Consider the following 25,492-nt stretch of genomic DNA (forward strand, 5'->3'; position numbering starts at 1 on the left):
CAGCTATCATCTGGAAAAAGAATGCTGGGAGAATGTTAGACAGAAAAGATGAGAGAGGGAACAGCAATGAGAATAAGAAGCAGGCAGCTGGGTTAACAGATCCATTTCAGTTTCTCAGTTTTATTGTATGTATTTTGTTTTTGTTTTTCCCCTTAGTGCTTCTAAAGACATGGAAGGGAGTATTCCAAAGATATCCAAATGCCAGTAAACAGAAGAACCCCCGCAAGTAATTCAGAACCGTGTCACAGTTCTACCCGACCGGCTGTTTTTCAAAGACAATGAAAAAACAAACATTAAACAGAATCTGTGACCGAATGCTGAGAGGCAGGAAGTTAGCATTAAGTTAAAATATGCAAGTGTACTATATACAGCATGTTTGCGCCTTTAACCACTCTTAAGCCAATACTACACACAAATGGACACAACATTTAATACTTCTGCGAGGGCGACAGCTCTTAACAGTTTGGTCACAGTAGCTTCACATCACCCCCCGAGACTGGTTCTACTTGCAGTACATTGAACTATTGCATCTATCAGGTAAGTCACATCTTCTGAACATGTGAGCACCAACAGTGTTTCTACCACTCTCACAACTCAGAAAGGATGGTAAGAGTATCCTGTATATACCCAAAACAATTCTTCTTTTTTTCCTTTTTTTAACATGATGTTATACAACAGTGTCAGACACTTTCCCTTTAAAAAAAAAAAGTCTTTGGCAGAGGAAATTAAAAGCACAGTATAAAAAAAATGAAAGAAAAGAAAAGAAGAAAAGTCACCACAGATTCGTGTGTGGATGAAACAATGGCACAGAGGTGGAAAAAGGAAGAAACTTCTGACACCAGAGAGGTCATATTGGTACATGCTTTTTTTGACAGGACTGCACTGCACAAAGTGATCAAATTATAGAAAAAATATTCATCATGCTCAAGATGCAAAGAAGGTCAAACTTCCCAAAAATCTAGCAAAGCATACAGAGGATATTCTTAGCACTGACGTAGATATGCTAGTCCTGTCACGACACGAGTTTTTAAAAGATTAAATATGCTCCGTAATTTCAACATGACACGAATACTTTCCTGTAATATTACCATTGCCAGGAAGCTGAAGAGCTTTTTGGTTTCATGTTCTGTAAATAGAAGTGAATAACATGATGCAATTTTACGTTTCTGCATGTTGTCACTGCTCTGAACTATTGGCACAGTTATTGCTCAAATGAGTCACTGTCAATTCAGAATTTCCTCAGAGCAATCAGAAGTTCCATTGATACGCTTGCATAACCTAATGAGAAGTGGCACGTTTTACTGCCAAGACAAAAGTACTCTGTAATCTAAGGCCATTTGAAAGTTTTCTGACTGCTGTTAATGTAAAATATATCTAAAGACCTCCATCATAAATTCTGAATAAGGATTTTAGATTGAAATGACAATCATTAACAGAAATGCTGATATAAAACTGCATTCAATAATGCATTGCACTGGTCCTCTGGAAAGATAAATAAAAAAGACATCATTAAAATAGACAATAAATTGACAACAACTTGACTAGACAAGAACAATGTAAAAGCTAAATGATAATTCTGTATATGGGAAAAGTGCAGTCTTTTTTTTTCCTTTACATATTATTTAACTGTCTCTCAGTATTCTTTAACACATGCACTCTCCTGTTCACTCACTCACTCATGACGACACAAAGTATCTTACAAAGCAGGCGAGGGTCTCTTCCCCACAAGCCCTTCAACATTTTTGTCACAGTTTCACTTCTTCCTTCCCGACCCCCTTTTTATACACAGTGAAACTATCCTGCCCACTCTACTGCAGCTTGTCAGTTACTCTTTTTCTTTTAAGTTACTGGAACAAATACCATATTGTTTTACCTCATGCCACAGTACACAGTTTCTAAACTTCTAAATATGCATATTTACATCTCTGATGAAGGAGAGATGGGTACATTGGATGTCACACAGATGGTCTGGATAGATATAAAGTGTACAGGATTAATGCAGCGAGATTCTTCTGAGGTAAGAGCTGTTAGGCAACAAAAATAAAAACACCCACACCCTCATACAGGAGGTCACACCATGTAATGAAGTTAGAGCATAACCCTGTTAGCGAAACACCAAAAAAGCTGATGTCATTTTACTGGCTGTGTTGTGTAGCTAGGATTGGTAGTGCCAAGTAATGGCAAGCAGAAACATAGTGGCGAAGCAGGAAGATGGTGAAGGTGACTGGATAGTCAGTAGAGTTAGAAAGGTCCATCACGGGGATGCTCCCTATGACTCGAAGCATCCAATAGTCACTCTGTATTCAGACACCCAGCTTCTCAGAAGTTGCCTGCAGGCTTAGATCTAGGGGAAGTAACGGACTTGTGATCAGGGTGTAGGGGCAGCTTTTACATGAATATGTTATTTTCTCAGTCAGGAGGAAGATTTATAAATAGAGCACACGCTTTGCTCCACGGTACAGAAGTGACCACTAGCATTCGTCTATGTTGAGACAGATGAATTCCTGGATGCACTTCCTATACTGCTGCTCAGTGGGACTGCTTGTGGGGTATTGACCTGGTTGACCCAGTGGAGCCGCCTCTGCCTCTCGCATCTCTTCATTCATCCGAGCTAGACGCAACCTGGAGGACAGGAGTGGGAAGGAGCGAGGCAGGACAAAGGGAGATGATAGAAGGTGAGAAAATAAGGTAAGGGTGAGAGGAGGGAGGAAGGTAAGAAAAGAACTGTTATGACTTTGCCACCAATGATGGATACACAAGCTTTCATAATAACATTATAAAGATTTAAACTATTTTTTTAACTGTTTATCCGCAGTGCTTACAAGTGGAATAACAATGTGGTGCAAGTCATTCTTTTAGTCACATGGATTAAAGCATGGATCAATACTACAAAAGACAAACATACAGTCCACAGAGAGAAAAAATTCAGCTGACTGCATTTAAATTGTTAAAGTTTTGCCAGGTTAGTTGCTTGTTCAGCAAAACCATGAAGTAATACATGTTCTTCCAGATCAGCTACTATTACACAGAGTGTCTTACAGGGTGACGATGTCTGCATTGGCAGCCTGGACAGCGATGCTTAAAGGATCATGGCCCTGCTCATCCACCTCTGTTTGTGATGCTCCTCTTTTCAGGAACAGACACACCTGGCTGTACAAACAAAGATGGGAAGACAAACAAATTTCTTTACCCTACAGGGTCCCAGTTTTGCTCACTGGTTGACCATATGCTATAAGGCTAAAGTGTAGCAGCCTGGGTCCCAGTCTCACTTGTGGGTAGGGATGGGTATCGTTTAGGTTTTATCCGATACCGGTGCCAAACCGGTACTTTTGAAACAGTGCTGGTGCTTAAACGGTGCTCAAACCGGTGCTTAAAGAATGGAGAACACAAAATTGGTCCAAAACCCTCTCATGTTCAGCTGTTTTTTTGTAAAAAGATAACAATGTTAGCCTTTTCTGCAGCTATGGGGCATATATGGTATCACTCTTGGCTGGAAGCAGTGCTTAAACAATGGAAAAAACACAAACTTTGTCCAAAAACTTCTCATGTTTAACTGTTTTCCACTTTTTCTTTGGTCATTTTAGCCTTTTTGGCCAGGGTGAAGGGAGTATCTGCCATCAAACAAGAAGACAGCCGCATGTTGCTATGATGATGTTTGCTAGTTCACCTTACATGCATTAATTTAATAACGTGGTTAGCCTACTCAATGTAAATTACACACGAACAACATTAAGCTACTCACGCAGAGAAGAACGGCTGCTGCTGCATCATCATCCGTCATCATTTCTGCTACACTGGCAGGGCTAGGGGCCAGGACTCTACTCTTCGGGTTTTTGGGGGATGTTGCTAACTCCAGGTCCGATAACAGGCAACCCACCCGCAGTAGATGTGCTCGGTGTGAGGTCTCGCAGCAAGCTATCAAATACAGCGCATTTCTCGGCTTTTAAAAAAAAACGCTATGCGTCGCCAGGTGTTTCATCGGATTTGAGGTGTTACTTCCTTTGACAGTATCACAGTATCACCTTAAAGCACTTATTGCAGGCTGCTGAGTTTGCATATTTTGCTGTGAAGTACAGCCAGACTTTTGACCGCTTCGCCTTGGGCATTTTTAATCTGTAGCTCTGCTCTGCTCTTGTTTATCTCTGTGCTTCATACTTTAGTCTGAACGTATAGGTCCAGTTTAAGCAGTTTCAAATGTGAATACTTCAAATACTTTAAAGCAATGAGTTACTCGTGATGGCAAGTATCACGTGGGATTGTACTGCATACCAGAGGAAGACGTTTTGTGTGCGTTTTGTTTTTTTTTTTTAACAGTGACATTTCCTGTAGTTTTTCCTGGTTAAAACAACATGGAGTGTCAAAGAATAACAGGATTATCAAAACTGGTTGGGCAGTTTTGTTATAAGGAAAGATTACTTCATGCATTCCTTAACATTCAAAACAAAAGGTATTCACTGCTGTTGGTACATTAATATTAGGTGTACCAACAATGGTTTACACATTCACCTGGCAAGAGAAAAGGTGGTTCAATCTAGCTGGAGACATAAATCCCCTTTGGGACTACGTCTGGCGCAAAACTCAAACACGGGGAGCCACCTGCTGTGGTAACCACTTTGTGGGAAGGGAGCAGCTGAAAGTAGCTTTTACCTAATAATTTCCACATTTCATGACATTATACACAGGCTAGAACACAATGATTATCAGACACAGCTTATTACTTCTATGTCTCTCTTACCCAGTGTGCCCCAGGTCGGTTGCATGGTGCAGTGGGCCTCTGCCTCTCATGTCCCTCTGGTTCACATCGGCCCCATTCTGTAGCAAGAACTCACAAGCTATCAAGGAGCCCTAACAAAGAGACAGATGGAGAATTTCAAGTCTACAGTGTTTATAATGGCAGACGATACATTTACGTGGAGAGTCTTTCTTGTTTTTAATCGTTCATGACTGCAGATGTTTGTTTTTTTAATGTAGACAGTCCAGATAAAAAGATTTTCTTTATCCCAACAGAGAAATCATTGTGTTACAGCAGCAGGATAAAACAATTACAATAAAAGCACAATCTATAATAAATACACAACATAGTAAAAGTGCCACTGCTGCATAATGAGGGTCTTATATTGTGAGATAGAAAGTTTGCACTATATACACACCCAACAGTGATAAAAAAAACAACACAAATAAAAAAGTGAAATAAAAATGAGGTTAATTTAAAGAAGTTTTTTTTTTTTTTTTTTTTTTTTAAAGAGTGTAATAGAGCAATATAAATTGCATTAATAAATAATATGGATATTTTAAACTCAAGAAACACCTTCAAGAAGGTATAATGCAGAAATATGTGTGCAGTATCTTGTACCTGACAAACATGTTCACCTGTCAAGAAGAGTTATTGTACAGTTTCACTGAGAACGGTAGGAATGATTGCCTGAAAAGGCGCATATGGAGGGGTTGAATAAGTCTGAGGGAGAAGGAGCTGTGCTGCCTCTGTAGTGTGGAGGAGAGCTGATGACTCAAATGCCCTCCAGATTCTGGCCAATGATGTGAATCAACTCTCCACCCATGATGTTAATGGGCCTAGTTACAATTTTTCTTTCCTCCGGAAGTCAAACACTATTTCTTTTGTCTTGCTAACATTGAGAAGGAGGAGGTGATTTCCAACTACTGCAGTGTCAGAAAGCTTCTGCATGTGGCATGTTTCACTGTTGTACTAGAAACCTGCGGCGAACAAAGTAAACAGGAATGGAGACAGAACTGTCCCCTGTGATGCCTGAGTATTACTAACCACCACACCAGCTGTGCAAACTGAAGCCACTCTGACAGAACAGTAGAAGTGGTGACACCCATTCTGAGCAGCTTCTCACTTAGAAGTGGTTGGATGGTATTAAAGATGTGGAGGGAAAAAAAACAAACCCCCCAAACCCCCCAATTCTCTCATAATGCCAATAGTACCATCCATACCATCCAGGTGGGAGAGACATGCAGCAGCATGTAGATATCCACCCTCAACAGAAACTGGCTTAAAAGGGTGGAGAGCATGTGTCACCTGCAAGCAAAGCCGGCCAGTTTCTCCAGCACCTTCATGACATTTGACGTCAAGGGCACTGGTCTGAAGTCACTTAACAATTAAACAGATAAACTTAATTTAATAAATTAAATTATTCATTTACATCCACATCACTTTATCCAAACCAAAACACCCACACATGTTTATCACAGAGTGTCTCACCCCTATCACAGCCTGAATGAGTGGCGTTTTTCCCTCCTCTTCCTCGCAAGCGGCGTGTACGTCAGCACCGTGTGCCAAAGCCTCCGCCATGAGCGGCAAGTTGTGGAGTCGGGAGGATCGGTATAGGAGCGCGCCAGGGTGGAGTTCTCTTGGGTCTTCAGTGTCTGAGGATACTTCCTGTTCAATTTCCACCTCACCACTGGAGGACTCCTCTGACTCCTCTTCTGTGTGTGAATAATTTAACATGAGAATGAGCGACAATATAAGTACATGTAACACGATTTAATTTAAATTGTAGCTACTTACACTGGTGGCACACAGCCCACAAGCACACGTACCTTCCTCTGTTACACTGTCCACCACTGAGCCAAAGGCCAGGACGTCTGTGCTCCCGTCAGTACTTCCTCCCAGGCCGCTGTCGCTACTGAGACCTGCAGGGCCAAGCATTGCCAAGCCACGGACACGTTAATCATTACTTAGCACAAACTGCATTACATAAAGACACGTTATCGGTTGGATTGCTCAGGAAATCACAAATATGTGGAAAACTGCTATAAGAACTTCAGTTTCTGAGTTATTTTGTTTCACTGTGGAGCCTTTACCTAAAATCTTCTCTAATGTCTACAATAACAATGTACTGTATCTGTATCAACACATTGTGTAGTGGACTTACTGCGAGGACCAGAGCCAGTGTCAAAGTAGGAAAATAATGAGTCCAACTCATCTGGACAGAACAGTGAGTCCCGGCGAAACTTTGCTGCAGCTGCTGCAGGAGAATAAAAGATCAGAACAAGAGCTCAGTCTGGGCTTCACAGTGTGTTTGGTTCTATCACCACATCACAAGTCCCCACACTGACCTGCTGAGAGGTTTGCCGGCGAGGCGCTGCCAGGTTCATATCGGTGATATTTCCTACGAGCCTTGTTGGGTGCCCGAACAGAGCTGTTGTGTCGCTGGCATTTCTTCACTGTCCAAGGGCGGGACTTCCTTTCACCTTGCACGAGCGCTTCGCTGCCACTCATCTTCTTCAGGAAGCGTTTCTCCACGTATTTAAATTTGATCCAGGCCTCTTTCTCCTGTCTGGAGGTAAATGACCATAAGAAAGAAGGTAAAAGGTATCTTTAGAGTCTTGGAAAAATTACTCTGCTGGATAGAAACTGACCTTGAACTGGAGGGGCCTGGTTTTTTTGCTCCGAGTTCTTCACAGGATCCCTCATAAATCTGGTTGATCACAGTATTCCCCAATTCACACATCAGCTAAATATAAGATAAGAGAACAAACATGAGAGAGACAACACAGAAAGTGAACATTTTTTTTAAAAGGGCTAATTAAAATTGCATTAGCAATGAACTAAAGGAATAAGACGTGTAACTCTGCTGGGGTGAAAAAACATGGCAGAGAGAAGATGAGCTGTAGGCAAAGCGTTAAGAAGGCGCACCTTAAGTAATTCTGGCTCCCACGAGTCTAACGTCAGTGAACGCACTTTAGAGAAATGGACCCCTAAACTCCTGAAAGAAACAAGAAAAAGAGAGTTTAAAAAGAGTTTTTATCCAACCGGAAGATCTTAGCACAACCTTACTTTTGCTACTTTTCTTTAAACTGCTTGGGGCGGCAGATGTCTGAAGCTATGCTCATAAGACCCTGGAGTAAAAACAGTATTGTCTTATTACTTAAAATATACACAAACGCGACAAATCCAGTATGAAAAACCATAGATTTGTGCTTTTTTTCTTATTAGTATTACATATACATTTATTTAATTTTAATTCTAGTGCAGCCAGCCTTTTTATGGATACAGTTTTGACTGATAAGGCTACATGATGGAAAGTTTGACATATCAAAAAAGAACTGATACACTTGTGTGAACGTGAATGTAACGAGATGCTTGAATGCAGAAGATTAAACAGGCATGTGTTAAAAACAAGCAGAAGCAGGGCAAATGTTAGTCACACAGATATGTGACATGTTGTTCTCTTCTCTGGAAAGGAACATCTTTTTTTTTTTAATAAATAGCCTTACTAAACTAGGACAGTTTCATTTTAAGGTTAGGCAATCAGGAAAAACTCACCAGAGAAAACAAACTGACAAAGCAGGTTTAAAGTCCAGTTTGTTTGCCTGGTTTGTTCACTGCAGGCATTCAGTTTGATTTGACTACGTATGCATGTGGTATGATTGTCACCCATGCCCAACATCTTTCTCCAACGCTTCCTCAATAACAAGTTAAGTAATCAAATAAATATGTGAGCAGAAGTGTGTCACCACTTCTACAATGTAGTCACAAACTAGGAAAAAGTTATGAATGTAATGCTCTGTATAAGGTTATTGAGGGCTGTGTGAGTGCAACCTAGCAGGGGAATGAGGATGGGGTCAACCTGTCATGACTATCATGGGTTTTGGTCTTGTTTTGATGACTATCATTTAGATTGTGTTAGTGTACTTCTGAGCTCCTAATTTCTTTTTAGACCTTCATTATGTGTTTGAATTTCTGTTTACTTATAGCCTTAGTCTCATCTATGTTCTTTGTCATGCTGTCTGTGTATTCAGCTTGTTTGCTTGCGTGAGCTCCCCTTTGTGGCTTCACCTGTTGGAAGTCAGCCAAAATAAATGGCTCACTTCTTGTTAATTTTGACTGCTTCCTACATCACGTATTTCGGGGTCTTTAAAAGATTTACAGTCCACAGGGTCTGTGTGATTGTTGCACAATAACTGCAGCCCTTAGTGTACAGTCACCTGTGGATCCCTGAGCACTCAATGCAGAGCAGCACTCCCAGGTTGATAGAGGCCCAGCAGGGAGCCGTTTGGCCACAGTCACTGCACAGCTCATTGCCTGGCAGGCTCTGCACCCGCTGGAGGAGGCTTTCTCCTCCTCCCCGAACTCCCTTATCAGCCCTCTCTCCTCTCTCTCTGGGTTCACTGGCAGAGTCAATGCTGCTGGTGGAGGGTGAGGCAGTCCGGTCCAATCGCTGTGAAGATGGAGTTACAAGTTAGCGATGGAGACTCGGTAAAATCTAAGGAAAAATAAAGGCTTGCATTACAGGATTGTGTAAGTGTTACTGTATGTGTTTGTTTTCACCTCGATGTAATAGTTGTCGGTGATGTCCTTGTAAGCAGAAGCGATGCTTGCCTGGACGGCCTGGATCCATGCCTGCCTCAGCTTCTCAGACTCAGCCTGCAGCATGCAGCTCCTAAAGGTTTATAGAAACTAGTTATAAACATCTTTATCTGTTTAATATTTTAGCTTAAGTCTGTCCCAATCTGAAAAAAATAAAGTTGAGCTTATTCTGGAGTGAAATACACACACTTACTTAGTGGGTGAAACCACCTCAAAGCAGAACCGCCTCTCATTATCTTCACATGGTTTGACTGAGCACAACCTCAAATCCTCAACAACCACTGTCAAAGAATCCTGCCATTGAAAAAGGGGAGTGCCAGAAAAACAAAGCTTAGTGACAGGATCGACAGGAAAGACAAGACATTGGTTGACCTGCTATTATACAAATGGTGGCAAATAGAATTCAGAACTCTAAACTGTGTAGGTTAGCTAGAGTGGTGATAAAATCCTAGCATAAGGACCCCAAAACGGTAGATTTACGTTTACAAAATTAGACTGTACCTTGAGTTTCTTTTGGTAGACCAGCTGGCTGTTTTGTATAGAAAACCACCGCCTGGAGGGGGTTGAAGGTATGAAATCAGATTGTTAGAGTGACAGAGATAGGCTGACTCAAATGCTGAAGTCTACTTTCAGTACTGAACCAATAGAATGAAATCGACTAACTTAGTAGAGCTCAACAAAGCACATTCCTTTTTCAGTTATTCTACATAGAAATCTGAGAGCTCATAGGCAATAAAGTTGGAAAGATGAGCTTTTTACCCCCGTCTTGTCACATTAGTGTATTTTCCATATGAACAGGTTATGGCTGATTTGTAAGCTAACCTCAATTCTATTTTGTTATATATCGTAACTTTCCATTTTACCTATTCCAGGTCTTGAATGCATTGCTGGCCCTCTTAAAGAGGTAGCCCTCCATAACCACACCATTGGGTGCATCCACATTGAATTCCAGCTTAGGGTCATCATAGGAAAAATCCTGCGAAGAGAACATATGAAGTAATTATTTGTGTGAAACAATCAGCGTCAAGTCCACAACAAATGTCTGCGTAACCTTATCGGGGGCTCATACAATATCTGTGCCTCCTCAATAATCAGTGTCCTCTCTACAACACGATTAGTTTACATTTAAAGATTGTGTCAGGATTTCTCGACCATTCAGCTAAACCTTTTGTACCTATTTGTATATCTAAGATTAGCCAAGAAGGGTCTCTAAAGTCAGATGCCACCTGGTCAGCGACGTGAAGAACAAAAGCACACAGATTGTGAAATGAGAGATGAGGCTCAGGTTTGCTTATCTTAGGTGACACTTTGGTCTGAGGGAGTACTAAACATATGGCAGACTAGTAGGCACACATACTTTCTACTCAGGGAAACCCCTGTAATTTTCCGCTTTCTTTTAGCTTTGTTAAAAGCATAAAAGCCTTTTCACTGATTCCTTGCCACAAAGTCACCTCCCATTCACTGAAACGAACGGATTCAGACATAAGATAAGTAGGTGAACTGCCATGTGACACGGAGGTACTATAATAACACAAAATTCTTCAGCAACAATTCTTCCAAAACATGCAGGCCCTAGAAAGCAAAAACATGATGTGATGCGGTACAACAGCTTGGTTCTCCACCAGCCAAACACCTGGAGGTGTTTCCAAGTGATTCAAGAGCCACTTATGCGCAACATTTGCTGGAGAGCAGCAGGCTAGTTGTAGGCTCTCCAACTGGGCGTTTTTGCACCAACTTTACAGAATAAAAGACAGAAGAACATTTGGAGGAACACCCGTGTTGGTATTTCCCTTAACTCCAGTTTTCCCTCATGCAGCTAATTGTTGCATTTTAAACTTTTAAACCTGTTGTCTGTTCACCAATGGAAAAAAGGAACACAGCGTACAAGAGTCGAACAGAAGCTCTCTTCAAAACTTCAGGTTAAATAAATAAATAAAAGCTCACCAGCGTGTAGCTCAGCATGCCAAGTATCTTCATCTTTATCACACTGACATCCAGCAGCATTACGATGTCGACAGGAAAATAAAAGCTTAAATTCATAAATAAATGATGATAAAGGAGACAAATGTGCTCCTCACGCGAGTCCAGACACACTGTCAAAGAGGAACAGCGACACGCTCGTGCCGCTCCTCCGGCCGCGTGGACCCGGCGCGGGCGCTCATTAGCATACAGCTGTCACCGTGTCCTCGCGCCCCGCGGGGGTGACCCCTGCAGCGACTGCTGAAGATCAAACGTTTCATTTTCCTGCTGCATGTGAGGCCCTAAACGTAGCCATACCTCATCCCCGCCCCACCCGCGATTTAAGGCTGCCCTTTCACCCCCGCCCGAGCGTCTTCTGTGGGAGTCAGCTTTCCATCTGTCTGCAACTCTAAAACTTTTTCCTGCTTAATCAAGCTGACATTATTGCTCCCCAAACACCAGCCCGGAGCACCCTCTTCCCACCTTAAATCAGCCGGGACCGCGCAAGAATGCAGCGACTAGCCCAAAGGCGCTGGAGGCTGCATAGCACCACTGAGCCAAACTGCCCAATTAAGTCACTGTGAGCCCCGCAGCTGAATTCTACTGATACGCTTCAATTATAAGTTACACTAATTGATACAATTTAGTAATGAAAAACTTAAACACACATAAGCTTCTGCTGCTGGGGGCTTCCCATGATGCACTTGGTCACTCTGTCTTTTCACTACGGCATTTAATCATTAGCAATTCTTAAACTCTCCAGTAGTTTGCCTTTTGTGCTGCCTCCCTCTGTGCTCTTCTCTTTCCTCTCACACCCAACCAGTCCCTGCTCCTGTGGTTCCATCAGTGGTTTCTTCCTGCTAAAAGGGAGCTTTTCCTTCCCAAGGTCGCCAAGTACTTGCTCATGGGGAATGTGTGATTGTTCTTTCTAATATTTTAGGGTTTTTACCTTACAGTATAAACTGAATTGAATCACTGATAAGTTATTGCAGCACAAGCTCAGTTTTATTATTACATTCACAGTAGTTTTATTATCTGATTCACAGTAGTTTAGTGATTCTGCAGCAATTGTGGCACCCAGCATGACTTAGGAGGACACTGAGCCCATGGGCCTGTGCTGGTCAGACTTTGTACGTTACTCCACGTGTCTCTTTGAAGACTAAAAAGAGCTCATTCATCAGCTTTTGCATTTAGTTTTAAATCATAAAACAACAGGAAATGTGCTGAGGATAATGGGTAATGCAAGAATGTAGCGCACAAGTAGCCCAAAGACGCAGCGAGCTGCATAATGGCACTGAGTCAAACAGTGGGCCCAAAACATATCAGTGAGGCTGTATGAGACATGTTGAACCAGTTCCATATGTATATGTATATTACAAATACAAGTATTTGCATACTGTGAATTCCAGGTAAAGCCCTTTAATAAGGCACCCACTGAAGCGGAACGGCACCTGTCTAACAACAATTCCTACAAGGAAGTTTTTACTTTTTTTTTTTTTAAAAGGTGCCAAGCCTGAGCAGTCGCTATACAAACTGAAGATGTGCAATAACAATAACAACACAGCTCTTTTTTCCCCCTAAAAGCACTTTTGGTTTGGAAGCACTGCAGCTGTCACAAGTCTAAGCTGTTACGAGTCAAAAGGAAGCCCTTAATTCTAACACACAGAATAATGCGTAGCTTTATACAAATACTTATGTCCCCTCCTGTCTTACAACCTTCAATTAGCCAGGACTGTTCAAGAATGCAGTGCACAAGTAGCCTAAAGGAACAGGAGGCTGCATAACAAAAGAGACCCTGAACATGCAATTTTGGCAACATACCAGTAAGGCTGTGTAAGACATGTTAAAACACTTCCGTACATTTGGAGGTATTGGAGGTAAACTGCATGTGATAATTTGCATATAGTGAATAACATTCCAGGCAATCGTCTTCATGTTATGTAATAACCCATCACACCACAGACACACAACGCACACTGAGCTGAAACAACACCTGTGTAACGCAGCTCCTACAGAAAAGTACTGATTTTACAGGTGCCCAGCCTGAGCAGTCACTAGATAAACAAAGTCTGAAGATATGTTTTTTTTAACTGCCTTTTCTGTCAGGAAGGTCATGAGCCTGTTTGGGACCATCAACCACAGGGACACCTCGGCAGTTGTCACCAGTCAACAGAAAATTATTACGAAAAAATACCTCATCCTAATACGCTGCAAGCAAACATGCGTTACAAATGGATATAGTTTGGGCAATTTATTGATAAAGGCGGTTAAGGAAATGTTTAGTAAACACCCTAGTTTTTTTCTGGTGTTTCTGCGTTTGCTTGATTTAAAAATGTTGTACAGTTAAAAGCGGTGACAATGAAGGAGGAGAGAGTTGAGGCCCTGGTTCCCCAGGGAGCCACAATGATGTTCTGCACACACACACAAAAAGAGCTGCTGTGAAAGAAAGGCGCGAGGGAGCGTGTGATCTGTGCAGGAGGACGGGCTGAGATGGGGAGGGAGCCGCCGGGGCGATCAAAGGAAGCGCGAGGTAAAGAAGAAGAACCCACTGTGTAAGTATGCAATGGCTAAAATGGTTTCTCACTCATCACCTGATTACTGTTTCTGCTTCATCCTAATGCCAACAATGCCCCTTTCAGATAACCCCACACTAATATATTTATCTGTGCTCATCCCTTCTTAACTTCTCTGCAAATAAAGCAGGCAGGCTTAACTACTTCCATGAATCGGTCTTATTTTTACCCTGAGTGCTGAAGTTACTGTTAATAAAGAATGCATTGCATCTATAATTCACAGCTTCTGCCGTCTCATAGCGCTCCCACACTACTACATTTGCATATGGAAGGAATATCAGAAACAACAGACGTCAGTGTTCAGTGGAAAAAAAAAAATTGAAATGGCTCGTGGCAGCGTTTTCTCTTTAATCTCTTGATGCAGTGATGCTTTTTCTGTCTTCATGTTACTTCAGGTTTTTTTCTTGATAAAAGCACTTCCTGAGAAAGACCAGACATCTAATTTGAAAGAGCTTTGAGTTTTTCCCTCTTTGAGAGAGACGGCCTCCGTCATCTGTCTCGCCCTGCTGTCTGGATCTTTCACTTTTTTTCTCTCTTCATCTTTTTGTAATCTTTTTCCATTGCTTGCCTTCACATTCAAGACCCGGCTGTGCATCTTAATGCCATCTGTTGACTTTGGCTGTAAGCTGGCAGTTGTAACTTTTGGTTTTCTGACCTGTCAGAATGAGGATTGGTTCTGCAAAGACACCAAAAAGGCAGAGCTGGCTCCAAAAAACAAAAAACAGTGCTGGCACTGGCACTGTGTTGGTGATAGACAGATGTTTGATCATCAGATCATCACCACCCCTGCTTCGATATTTTTACACACAGACTGTAATGATTTATTTAACAATTGAATATAATAATGTGTTGTTTTGGTGACTTATTTTAGAGTTTTACACTCTTATAAAAACTGTTTAAGAGCAAGTGCTAGAAATTTCAAGAAGGGCACATCGGTGTGACACGCGTCAGCGCCTTCAGACAAATACTGACGTTAACGTGTCTCCCACGCAAACACAGTCTCGCTTTATGCTTACAAAAAGGCACGCTGATTTATGCATCAGTCGAGCTGGTGAAACAGCTACTACCACTGCTACACATACACAATGACTGGTAGACAAAGATCTTCTGGGGCAGAAAAATTTACAGGTTTTCAGCAAAGTGAGATTACTTTCATTTTATTTTTAATTTCCAGACAATGTGCCCTTGAGAGCTAGAGTACAAACTTCAAGGATCAGCTGAAAACCTATACCAGTCGACACAAGAAACCTGACACCTAGAGCCAAACAGGCCCGGTCAAAATACGGGCTAACAATTGCAAAGCAGGTCTGTGTTTTTTGAACCGTCCATTACTGCAATGTTCCACACATTTTTTTCTTTTAAAACCCAAATAAAAAAAATCTAACATACATGTGGTTCATTTTAACCAGTAAGCCAAGGTTAAGGTACAGACAGAGAGAAAAAAAACAAAAAACAAACTCACCTGCATCAGAGTCTGTGAGGAAGAGGCCAAGCAAGGACACAGTGAAGAGAGAGAGTGAGAGAGGGGGAAGAAATGCATTAGAGGAGGAACATGACTGCGTTAATTTCACCAGAACAAACTAAATAAGAATAAATATGTGCAACTGATGGGTGTCACAAGCGAGCGACATCAGAGAGCTCCTGAGAAATACACACATAAAACAGCTGTTCCTGATCTCATTAAAAGAACTACAGCATGTTACACGTGAAGCGTTATTTTTCTAAAACCATCAGAAATGAAGCCCAGTGGCACAATTCAATGCACGTTTTATGGATTAAAAAGGACGAGTTGCTGAAAGGTCATTAATCCATGCACAAAGCTGTTCGTCGAGTCTGGCAGGATGCCCTCCCTGGGCAACTAAAATGATCGGAGGGAAGCGCCTCTCGCAGAAAAACAGGCATGCTTTTGGCATTTCTTCTGGCAACAGATGGATGATTTTTTTTATGCATCTGTGCATGTGTGTGGCTACTGGGGGGATGGGGATGGTTAAAGAGTTGCTTTTCTTCAAGCGGAGTGAGCCGTGCATGTTTAGGGGACTTGTTCTTACTGCAACCCTGAACGCAAAACGCAGAATGCCGTCTATCAGTGTCTCGCAAACCTTAGACAGTAAACAGGACAGTGGCATTTACTAAACAAACATAAATAGTTCAAGGCTTTGTTTTCCTCATGAAGGCATCTGTGGTCTCTGTAAGATCTGTTTCGCTTTGTTATTTTAATGCTGCCAGTTACATACCACTTTTAACTCCGGTGTTTTATTGAACTTCTACTGAATTAGGAGGTGACTGTCATGCTAAATGACAAAAAGAAATTCCTTTCAGCAACCTTTAAGGAAACATATCTAACATTCTGGTCAGCATAGACAATATCTGATGAGCATTTCAGATTTCACTATCAGTGCAAGTCCTCCTATGCTACTACAGGAGAATCTGCACAGACCTGTGCAGTGGCTGCAAAAAGAGAAGCTGGAAATAGTCGTGAAAAGGCTAAGCTTTAGTATTTATGAAAATACAGATGATGTAGAGTCTCCACGCCATCTGTTTATTTTGTATTCTGATCTATTAGCATCATTACGAATGATCTCTCTCCAGTAGTTTGTTTTTTGTCTCATCACCCTCAAGCGATCTCGGTAGATGGCTGCTTGTCCCTGAGTCGGTGTATCTAATATCCCTGTGCTGGTGTTGCTCCTATTTCATCATAATGATGCTGGTCCAGGATCAACAGTGCAGCTGACCAATCATGTTTATGATGTCATAGCTTTGCAATGTGGTTATTTGTGGTGTTTTGATAGTGAGGTTTTTTGTAGCATTAGCTAGTTGCTGGACCAACATTATTATGATGATGAAGGAAGAACATCAACAAGGGGATATCAGATTGTGCTCCCTGAACCTGCTTCTAGTTCCTATTAAAAAGAGGTTTTTCCCTCCCACTGCTGCCAAGTGCGTGCTCAAAGGGGGTTGTGTGATTGTTGGGGTTCTGTTTAATATTGTCTTTACTTTACAATATAAAGCACCTTGACGCTATAATGAATTGGCACTATATAATTTGAAATATAACTGAAATGAATTGTGATCTAATTTGGCAGCATATGACAGGCTGCTGTAACATGTTTTTCAAATGGAGATGGCAACTGATGATAACTGGTGGAGGGAAAAGTAAGCATAAGAAGTGGACGGTAAGGTTGCCCTAGTTTTCCTTGGAAGAAAACAATACAGGGATGAACTGTTATGGCAATGTGGGCTCAAAGATAAGAGCTGTGATAGTGTCTCACTCTCTGCTGGATGAGGGCATGTTTGTGCTCCAGCTCCCTCTTCTCCACGGCCGAGTCAATGACCAGCTGATCTAGCTGCATAGAAGACAAGATCACATATGCAGCAGGAGCAGTGAGTGAAAAAATAAAATATGTTTGTAAAATTAAAGGACAATGAAACTAGAAACCACATGGTATGGTTTCTTTATTATGTTTTGGGTTTGCTTGTTTTGTTTACCTGTGCAGCCAGTTTTTTCATATAGGGGTCAATCTCATCCAAGATGTTAAAGCCTTGTTGGAACAAAGTATACTGGGCTCGCATGAATGACAGCATCTGTAGCAGACAAAGGAAGTCAAATGACAAAGTTAAAACACACTGCACAGGCATACATATATGCTGTATATGTATAATTATGTGACGATACAGATGGATCCGAGTCACTCACTGCATCCAGGATTTCAAACTTCTTCTTGGCTTGAAGCACATTAATCTACCAGAAACGAAGAGAAAAAGAAAATTCTACATTTTAGACTTCATGTTTGAGATGTACAGGAGAGATCTGAGAGCAGATCATGGGTCCGTGCATGGGTTCAACAGAAGTTGACTCACAGTGCCACCTATTGGAAAACACTAGTAATAACAAGTAGAGTCTATGTTCTGTGTGCCTCACCTGTAGCACATAGTCCAGGGCCAGGTGCCGAAAAGCTTTGCGGCTGAGGATGAGAGCCTGCGTCGCCTCCTCTGCCTCATGCACCTTGTTCCTGGGTGCCTGCGCGTTCTTCACCTGCGCCAGCTCCATGTCCTCACGCACTCGATCAAACTGCTTCTTGGTGTCCTTGAACTTCCGTATATCCCTGGTGCAAGCACCATGAAGCACAAAGATAAGAATTCACACATTTGTTGCCAAATCAGAAACGGTGAGATCGAAATTCTTAATTTCTGTTATTACTGGGAGATTTCTGCATGTGAGTACAAAAATGCACACTTAACACAACAATTAGGGGACTAGATAGAAATCTTAAAACATGAAGTTACTTATAAAAACAGACATTGTGCCATCTAGTCTTCATATAGCTAGTGGTTTAACATCTTGTTCACTTGTCCTCACCTCTCTTAAGTGCTTAAATCTACTCAAATGTGATGTGATACTCACTCTTTAATGAAGGTATGAAGCTGCTGTTTGATGGACCTCTGAGCCTGGTCAAACAAAATCTGCGAGCAGATGGAAGGAAGAGATATCATGTGAGATACAGTGTACAGCAGTTAAAGAGCAAGCAATGAATACATCTGAAAATCTGTAGTTCTCCGATCTGGGCACAAGATGGCATTATGATCCCTTTCATGTGATTACTTTAACGGCTTCAGCCCCAAGCAGAGAGGAGCTGAAGGAAATGAGAAAAGCGAGCACACACGTGAACACACTCAGCTACCGCCTCAGTAGATTTTTAGCAATATTTGAGCCCACATTTTACTTCCTGTTAAGTATGGGATTCCCTTTCCTGACTGTCTCATCCTCTCTTTCCTCCACTTCTCATGCATTTTAACCAACTCTTCTCTCCACTATAGGAAGTGAGTTTGTTTCAATTTTTATATTCCAGCCACTGCTGTTGATATTATCCTAGACTATATTAAGGAAACCGTGTGCCTTGCTGATTTATCTTTGTGCAACACACGTGCACACAAGCTCACGCAGACGCAGAGACTTACAGTAATTGTGATTGCTTTATAATCACACGCATGTGGACAGTGTACACAACAATCACTTTTGGTATCCTATGGATCAAACTTTCTATAGCAATCCCTAGTTTGCAAGAATACACATTGAGGATTATGGGCTTAGTGTACATGTAAGCCTCCGACCACATGACATCTCTGCAGGGCCTGATAACACACGGTGGATGAGACTCAGATTTTTTGCTTGAGGTGGCTTGTCATTCTGCAAATGTAGAGCACGCTCAGTGTGGAAATTTGAAGTGGACGACGTCGAGCGTTAGAATGATTTATTCCTTCATAAGCATGTGTGAACTTCCCACAGAGCCTGTCTTTTAAGTATTGTGCAATGGATTCTTAAAATAAGGAGGAAAGACTTTGCAACTCTTCCCATGTCTCCTTTCACTGGAAACACTTCAATCAATGTTTAATTAGCGCAACAATAAATAGCCACAATTAAATGACTACATTATTTTAGTCAGCAGATAATGTATAAAAGTAGTACATTTGTTATAAGAATGACGAGATATTTTGAGAATATTTACCTTAAACTCAGCTGAACTAACTAAACTGAAATCTAAACTGAAATTAATCTATTATCCTCTAGTTCCCCTCTGTGACTAATAAACAATTTAAAATAAATCATTAAGAAATTGTGAGGAAATAACCTATAATCCCAAGAAAATGAAGTATAATCCTTTCACACATATCTCACCATGGATTCATGCTTAAGAAAGCTACTTTCACCTGCTCCCTTATTAACAAGAGGTCATCACTGCGGGGGGCGCATGTTTGATTTGGCCGGATGTACGCCGGATGCCCTTTCTGAAGCAATCCCAAAGGGGATTTGTGTCTCCTGCCCTTGACAGAACCAGGGATTGTTTGGAGGTACTACCATGCATTCATCATTAAAATGCTGAAAATGGAAAACTACCTGAGAAAATTTTTAATAAATGATGTGTCATCAGACTGCACTGACACAACACTGAATTGTGTTGAGCAAAATAGTGACAGTCTCCAAAACGGGGTGTAAGAAATGAAACCCAAAACAATTTCTGTACATCTGATAGAAACTAATCCAAATGTTCCACTCAGGCCTGCACTTGATTATAATGCCTTGGGCTCGACCCAGCCCAACCTACATGATGTCAGCACTCAATTTCCTCATGCAATTCTCTTGAAATTCAAAGATCCTCCGTGTCTAGAAGCCCCATCAGCCATCCCTCTTGTACCTGGGATGGAAAGCCAAAGCTCTTTTTTGCTTGTGGCCAAATAAGAACAGTGATCATCAACAGAAATATATCACAGTATAGAAAATCGCACAATGCTGTCAACAGGTACTCAAATGACAATATTAAAAAAAAAAAAAGAAATCTGCTCAGTTTCACTTTTTTAAGCTTCCTAATCTGTTGCTGAGACTGATCCACGTTTGAATGTAAACACATTTGCTTATATAATTTACTGAGAGATCAGTTTTTCTTTTGAATGCCCTTGTTTATGCTCGACAGCTGAAAAGCCTTAGGAACAGGCACTGATTGGTTAAGTAAAGACACTAAGGCTGCTTTTTATTAGGCTAACGCATCTCCTTGATTCTCTTTCTCATATCTCTTCTTCACATCATCCTCATCATGATGGATGTGTAAGAGAGATGGATGTTGGTCCTCTTCTCATATTTCAGGGAATTGAAGCTTCTCCATGAGGGTGACGGCACAGCAAACCGTGGGACTATGTTAGTAGATAAGATGCAGGGAAGTGTAAGTTAGCAAAGGAATTCATCCTTTATTTTTTCTTTCCCTTGTTTATTCATAAAATCGCCTAAACAAACACTCTTGTAGAAGGGTGAATGAAGGGAAAGCAAGAAAAAAGGCGTCACAGAGGATGCATTGAGATGGTGTGAAAGGGCAGCGGAAAAGAAACAGCGTTCTTAAAATTGGTGCTCTATGTAATATAAGCAAGGACTGCAGACATTACATAACTTGTAATGGATAGAAAGGAAAAGAGTACACCGCGTCTATAAAAAAGAGAGGAAAAAAGAGAGGAAATTATTGGTCTGATGTGGCTAATGGATCCTATGTAATAAGCAGAGATTTGATTTGATTTGACTTTAAAAAGGTGAAGTTGGAGATCATAACAGAACCATGCAATTGAAGAAGATTTATCTAAGGGATAACTCACACTCTGTGGAATAAAAAACAGAAAGCTTCAGATCTTTTACATTTGTGTCTCTTTGTCACTTCCTTTTTTATTCTGTGTTTATTTTCTTCCCCCACTTCCCTTCATTGTCAATACTCTCCTTTGTTCCTAATTTTGTCATGCATGCGTGCATAATGCATAAACATGGACTTGAGTGAACATCTCAGAATATTACACACTGTCTTATATTGTCATGTCCTAATGATTACTGCTGATTACTTTAAAGTGCTGTAATATCTCTTTCTGCCTTGGGCTTTTTAAACCTGCATCATCATCTCAGCAGTGTGAGAAACCTTTCATAGAGTGAGAAATTTCGAGATCACACTTAGTCATGAGGAGAAATCACTCTGGAGTCATGTGGGGAAAACCTGTGAGTGTGTGAGTGTGCATGTGTGTGTTTATGCATTAACCTGCAATACACATCTGGTCCAGCATGTGGTTTGAATCAGACACACACATGATCACTGGCCAGTGTGGACAGATTCAAAGTCATTGAGTGATTTCACAGTTGAAGTGTTGTGTGTGTGTAAGGGTTGTGCATGGAGGCCCAGGAGGACTGCATGCCTGAAAGATGTTAATATGTCAGAAGACCTGGGCTGTACCTCAACCTCTCACCTGTGGCTACAACATACAGTGTGTCTGTGCGCGCGTGTGTGCAGATGTGTCTTACCGTGTGGTAATTGACCATCTCTTGGAGGCTTTCGCCACACTTTTCAAGGCATTCCTGTGATGTAGAGTGCACAGTGTAAGCATGGATTTCCATATGAACATCAAAATCTTTCTCACATAACAAGATTTTCTCAACTTATCTATACATGAGTACACATTACACAGGAAACAGAGACCAAATGCCTTCCTAAAAAACTATAAAGTCAGTTTCAGGTCTATTTGCTTGCAGGCATGTAAAGTTTTAGTGTAAACGTCTCCTGTTCAAATCAGGTCACCTCTTCCATGCACACAACAACTGGAGGAATGCATGCAGGAACGTCCAAGTCAAAGACAGAGGAGAAGTCAGTTGCTAAGAAGCTGGCACTCAAATATTACTCAGTGAATCTGAACTCAGTGTTGAAGATATCCTTGCTTCTACTCACCGATATCATCTCCTCTTTCTTGCACTGCTGGGACAGGTCTCTGATGCCGTTAACAAAGAGCTTGTTAGCGCTGACATAGGCCCTGCCGGCCTCGATCATCCCGCTGCATAGCTTCACCAACTAATGGGAGGTGTAAAAACATCACTTTAACGCCCCAAAAACAAGAACACTGTCTATTTAAAGACTTTTTACACAATGAGATGTGAGGATATTAATAGTCAAAATGATGACGTAAATCAAACAAAGCCTATAAGAATCTTTTGCTCACATGCTGAATGCGAGAGGACGCTCAAATTTGGAATAATATTAATTTTGGAGGCCAGCGCAGGCCTTACTGAAGCTGCTGTGTCAGGAATCCAACCGAGAAGCATGTATTTATTAAGAAAGTAACTAAATGAGCAAATGAAAAGATGGAAATGAAGAAGATGATCAAAGGCCACTGACTGTATTGCACAACTATGATTAAAGCGGCGTCCCAAATCCCACACACCAACTTACTCACAACTTGGTACATAATAAATAGAGGAAATTTCAAACACTTGCTAATTAGCTCTGTGTTGTGCAACTCTACTGACAGATGCAAGGTTGCGTGACTGCAATATTTTCCAAAAGTAGAGTGCAAGCTCTTGCAAAACACACTTGATGGCACTACACAACATGAAGAGGTCATCATGGCATTCTGAGGTGCCTCAAGGAAAAAAATTGTTAATGTTTATTAATGGCTGGATCACCTTTTTGCTAAGCATTATAACCGAATTGGAGACAATTTAAATCTACTGCTGAAAAAATTAAGCAATAAACATTTTCCTGTGAAATATCTGAAATATACATTGTTGCAAAAAAAAAAAAGCTTAATGCAAGCAATATAAAGACAGATGCAATTAGCAAACTTACTGCTCGTTAATGTTTTTACGGATGTTTTTACTAAAGTTTAAGTTGGCACTAGAAGGGGAATCTCCAAAGACAAATGCATTCAAGTACCAAATTTCATAGAAATGTGACTAACCTCAGAGCCAAGGCACTAGCGTTGATACAACCTTGATAAGCAGACTTTAGGTATTAAAAAGCTTTGGGAATCAATACACAACATTGAGAATTAAATAATATAGTATATTGTATAATATAGTATGTAGCCAAAGTCATGTCAGGGTAAACTGAAATTCTAAACATAAATGTAAATTAACAAGCGCAGACAGTAAAATGCCACATGATGACTTTCACTGTTACTGCTTTCCCGTTTTGCAAGTAATATGATAAGGTGCAGAAAGTTACACTGTCATTACCAATGTACTTATGCCGAAACACAACATGTGTGTGTGTGTGTGTCTGCTGGCAAGGGGTGGGGTTGGGGGTTGCTTAAGAGAGAGTGTAGTAAACCTTTAATTATCACATTTGGTGCAAGCGTTCCCAAGGTTGTCTGTATGTGACTGTGGTTTACTGGGTGGCTGACAGTAAGGGCTGCAGCCGCGTGAACGCTGCTAAAACGGGCTGCTGGGATCAAAAGCATCAGTTGCCAAATGTTCACACTCATGTTCACACAGTATGTTTTCTAAGATGCATAATGCAGTCCAAATTTTAACAGCATTTTTAGGAATCTGTAGAAACTCCAAAGAAGCACGATGCTGCTGCTCTTCCCAGGCTGGTCTGACAACATATATGTCAACAAATTGGTTGATGTAGGGAATGTGATCTCATTGAGTGCAGGCCTGAACCCCCCAGGGGTCTGAGGATGGCCATTAGAGGGACAAGCTGTGTGTCTGGATATAATAAATGGGTTGGAAAAGCTACAGGGGTCCACCTGGAGCCAAAATGCCACATCTGGTGCCACACGACAGACCTTGCTGTGTTAATTGACCGAAACAATAACAGTATATTTGCAGCGTAACTGCAGAATCGCTGAGCAATGAGGTGAAGAATGTGAATTTTAATATTTTAACTAATTAAAAATGTTTCTGAGTACTGTTAGTGTTCTCTCAATAACAGCAACATTTCAGTATTCCAGTTAGCCGACGGACAGCACTAAATGTTTTCACACTTGTCAGAGAGATTCAGCTTTCATCAGTCATGTCCGTGTCCTGTCCTGAAAGCCTTTGCTGTCACCACAGGCAGCTTCAGGGCAGGTGGAGGACTCCTGCTGAACAGAACAAACCTCCCTGGTGGAAATCTATCTCCTCTGACGCTTTTCAGTTTTCAGTGAGGCTGAACTGGAGTTCATAGTTCAAAGTTCATAAGGTCGTGCATTATCAGTTGGTGGCAGGAATGTTTATATGTGTAGAGAGTGAGGGACTCTATTCACATTACTCCTTAATGATGAACTTTAATATTAAGTAAGTCAAAACCATCTAAATAACCACTTTATTATTTAAACAAACTTAGGTGTTCACACTGAGGTTTGTTAATCCACATTTCATTCATTAGGCTGTTTGATGTTTGAAGAACTGTCTCAGATTCACCTTCAGAGAGAAGAAGAAAGAAGCTGCAGTAACACTATCTCCCACTCTAAATTCTCTTTGACTTCCACGTCTATTAGTTTATCTGAAGAAGCCTTTCAGCTCACTTCCTCAAGACAGTCATCCGGTCCATCCAGAGTTATCTCTGTAGCTAATTAGGTTTGATACAGCTATAAAATTTATTCCAGTCGTTCCATTTGCCTTTTAACCTTTAACCTCTCACTAATACCATAGAGAACAGAGCCTGATCACAGTGATGCTGATGCAAATGCCTACACTTATGGAGTTACCTTAAGCTTCTTTTTCTAAATTATTCTGTTATATACTATGTGGAGAAAAGTACTGATACCTGTTTGGTATTAACATCAGTGTTTGTGCTGATGTTGATGACAGAGGAGGTTTGAACTCTGCAGATCTTGAGTCAGAAGAGAGCTGGCAACTTTTATGCCTCACACTCGGTGGCCCTACCCTGTAAGTTGATGTGTTCTGCCACTTTTTTTGAGTGTCTGTCATTCCTAAAGAGATCAACTTTGCAAGTAATATCACTTACAGCTGATTGTGGAATATCAAGGAGGGAAAATACTTTAAAATGGACTTGTTCCAGTGGTTGCCTCCTATTACAGTACCACACTCAAATACAGTGAACGTCCCATTCTTTCATTGGCTAGCTGATTGATTTTAGACACATGTGGCAATAGAACCGAAAACATCTGAATTCAGAGATTAAGAGGTGCGGCCCAGTACTTTTGTCCAAATAGTGTATGTTTGCTGGGCTCATTCTGGCAAACAAATATAGCTACCTGACTGATAGTACTATGAAATGCTGCATGAGTATGAACTGTAATATATGTATAAAATAAATATACCTCCTAGTTTTGGTCTCTATGGCAGCTTTAAAATTAACACCTCCTGTGTTCAGGCAAATTGCACTTC

General features: G+C 41.1%; 1 protein-coding gene across 3 annotated transcripts in view; it reads right to left on the reverse strand.

Moving 5' to 3' along the window:
* Positions 1-25,492, reverse strand: part of LOC146386738 (arf-GAP with coiled-coil, ANK repeat and PH domain-containing protein 3-like) — a 57,761-nt gene that overhangs the window by 3,098 nt on the left and 29,171 nt on the right. The window contains exons 3-24 of one of the 3 annotated variants that reach the window (XM_084928009.1): positions 22,110-22,229; positions 21,689-21,742; positions 18,269-18,327; positions 17,786-17,969; positions 17,561-17,605; positions 17,353-17,448; positions 17,136-17,210; positions 15,329-15,340; positions 10,198-10,310; positions 9,836-9,887; positions 9,528-9,628; positions 9,296-9,407; positions 8,953-9,185; positions 7,661-7,730; positions 7,384-7,478; positions 7,081-7,301; positions 6,896-6,989; positions 6,562-6,662; positions 6,224-6,447; positions 4,736-4,845; positions 3,040-3,150; positions 2,558-2,622 (exon numbers count right to left, since the gene is read on the reverse strand). In XM_084928009.1, coding sequence (XP_084784135.1) covers positions 2,558-2,622; positions 3,040-3,150; positions 4,736-4,845; positions 6,224-6,447; positions 6,562-6,662; positions 6,896-6,989; positions 7,081-7,301; positions 7,384-7,478; positions 7,661-7,730; positions 8,953-9,185; positions 9,296-9,407; positions 9,528-9,628; positions 9,836-9,887; positions 10,198-10,310; positions 15,329-15,340; positions 17,136-17,210; positions 17,353-17,448; positions 17,561-17,605; positions 17,786-17,969; positions 18,269-18,327; positions 21,689-21,742; positions 22,110-22,229 — 2,347 coding nt within the window. Of the gene's footprint in view, positions 1-100; positions 2,623-3,039; positions 3,151-4,735; positions 4,846-6,223; positions 6,448-6,561; positions 6,663-6,895; positions 6,990-7,080; positions 7,302-7,383; positions 7,479-7,660; positions 7,731-8,952; positions 9,186-9,295; positions 9,408-9,527; positions 9,629-9,835; positions 9,888-10,197; positions 10,311-15,328; positions 15,341-17,135; positions 17,211-17,352; positions 17,449-17,560; positions 17,606-17,785; positions 17,970-18,268; positions 18,328-21,688; positions 21,743-22,109; positions 22,230-25,492 lie in introns of those variants that run through there. The other 2 variants (XM_084928008.1, XM_084928007.1) reach the window with 2 other exon arrangements.

Source organism: Perissodus microlepis, chromosome 5 (genome assembly GCF_051167445.1).
Source record: "Perissodus microlepis isolate ML-2025 ecotype Zambia chromosome 5, ASM5116744v1, whole genome shotgun sequence".
Taxonomy (NCBI): Eukaryota; Metazoa; Chordata; class Actinopteri; order Cichliformes; family Cichlidae; genus Perissodus; species Perissodus microlepis.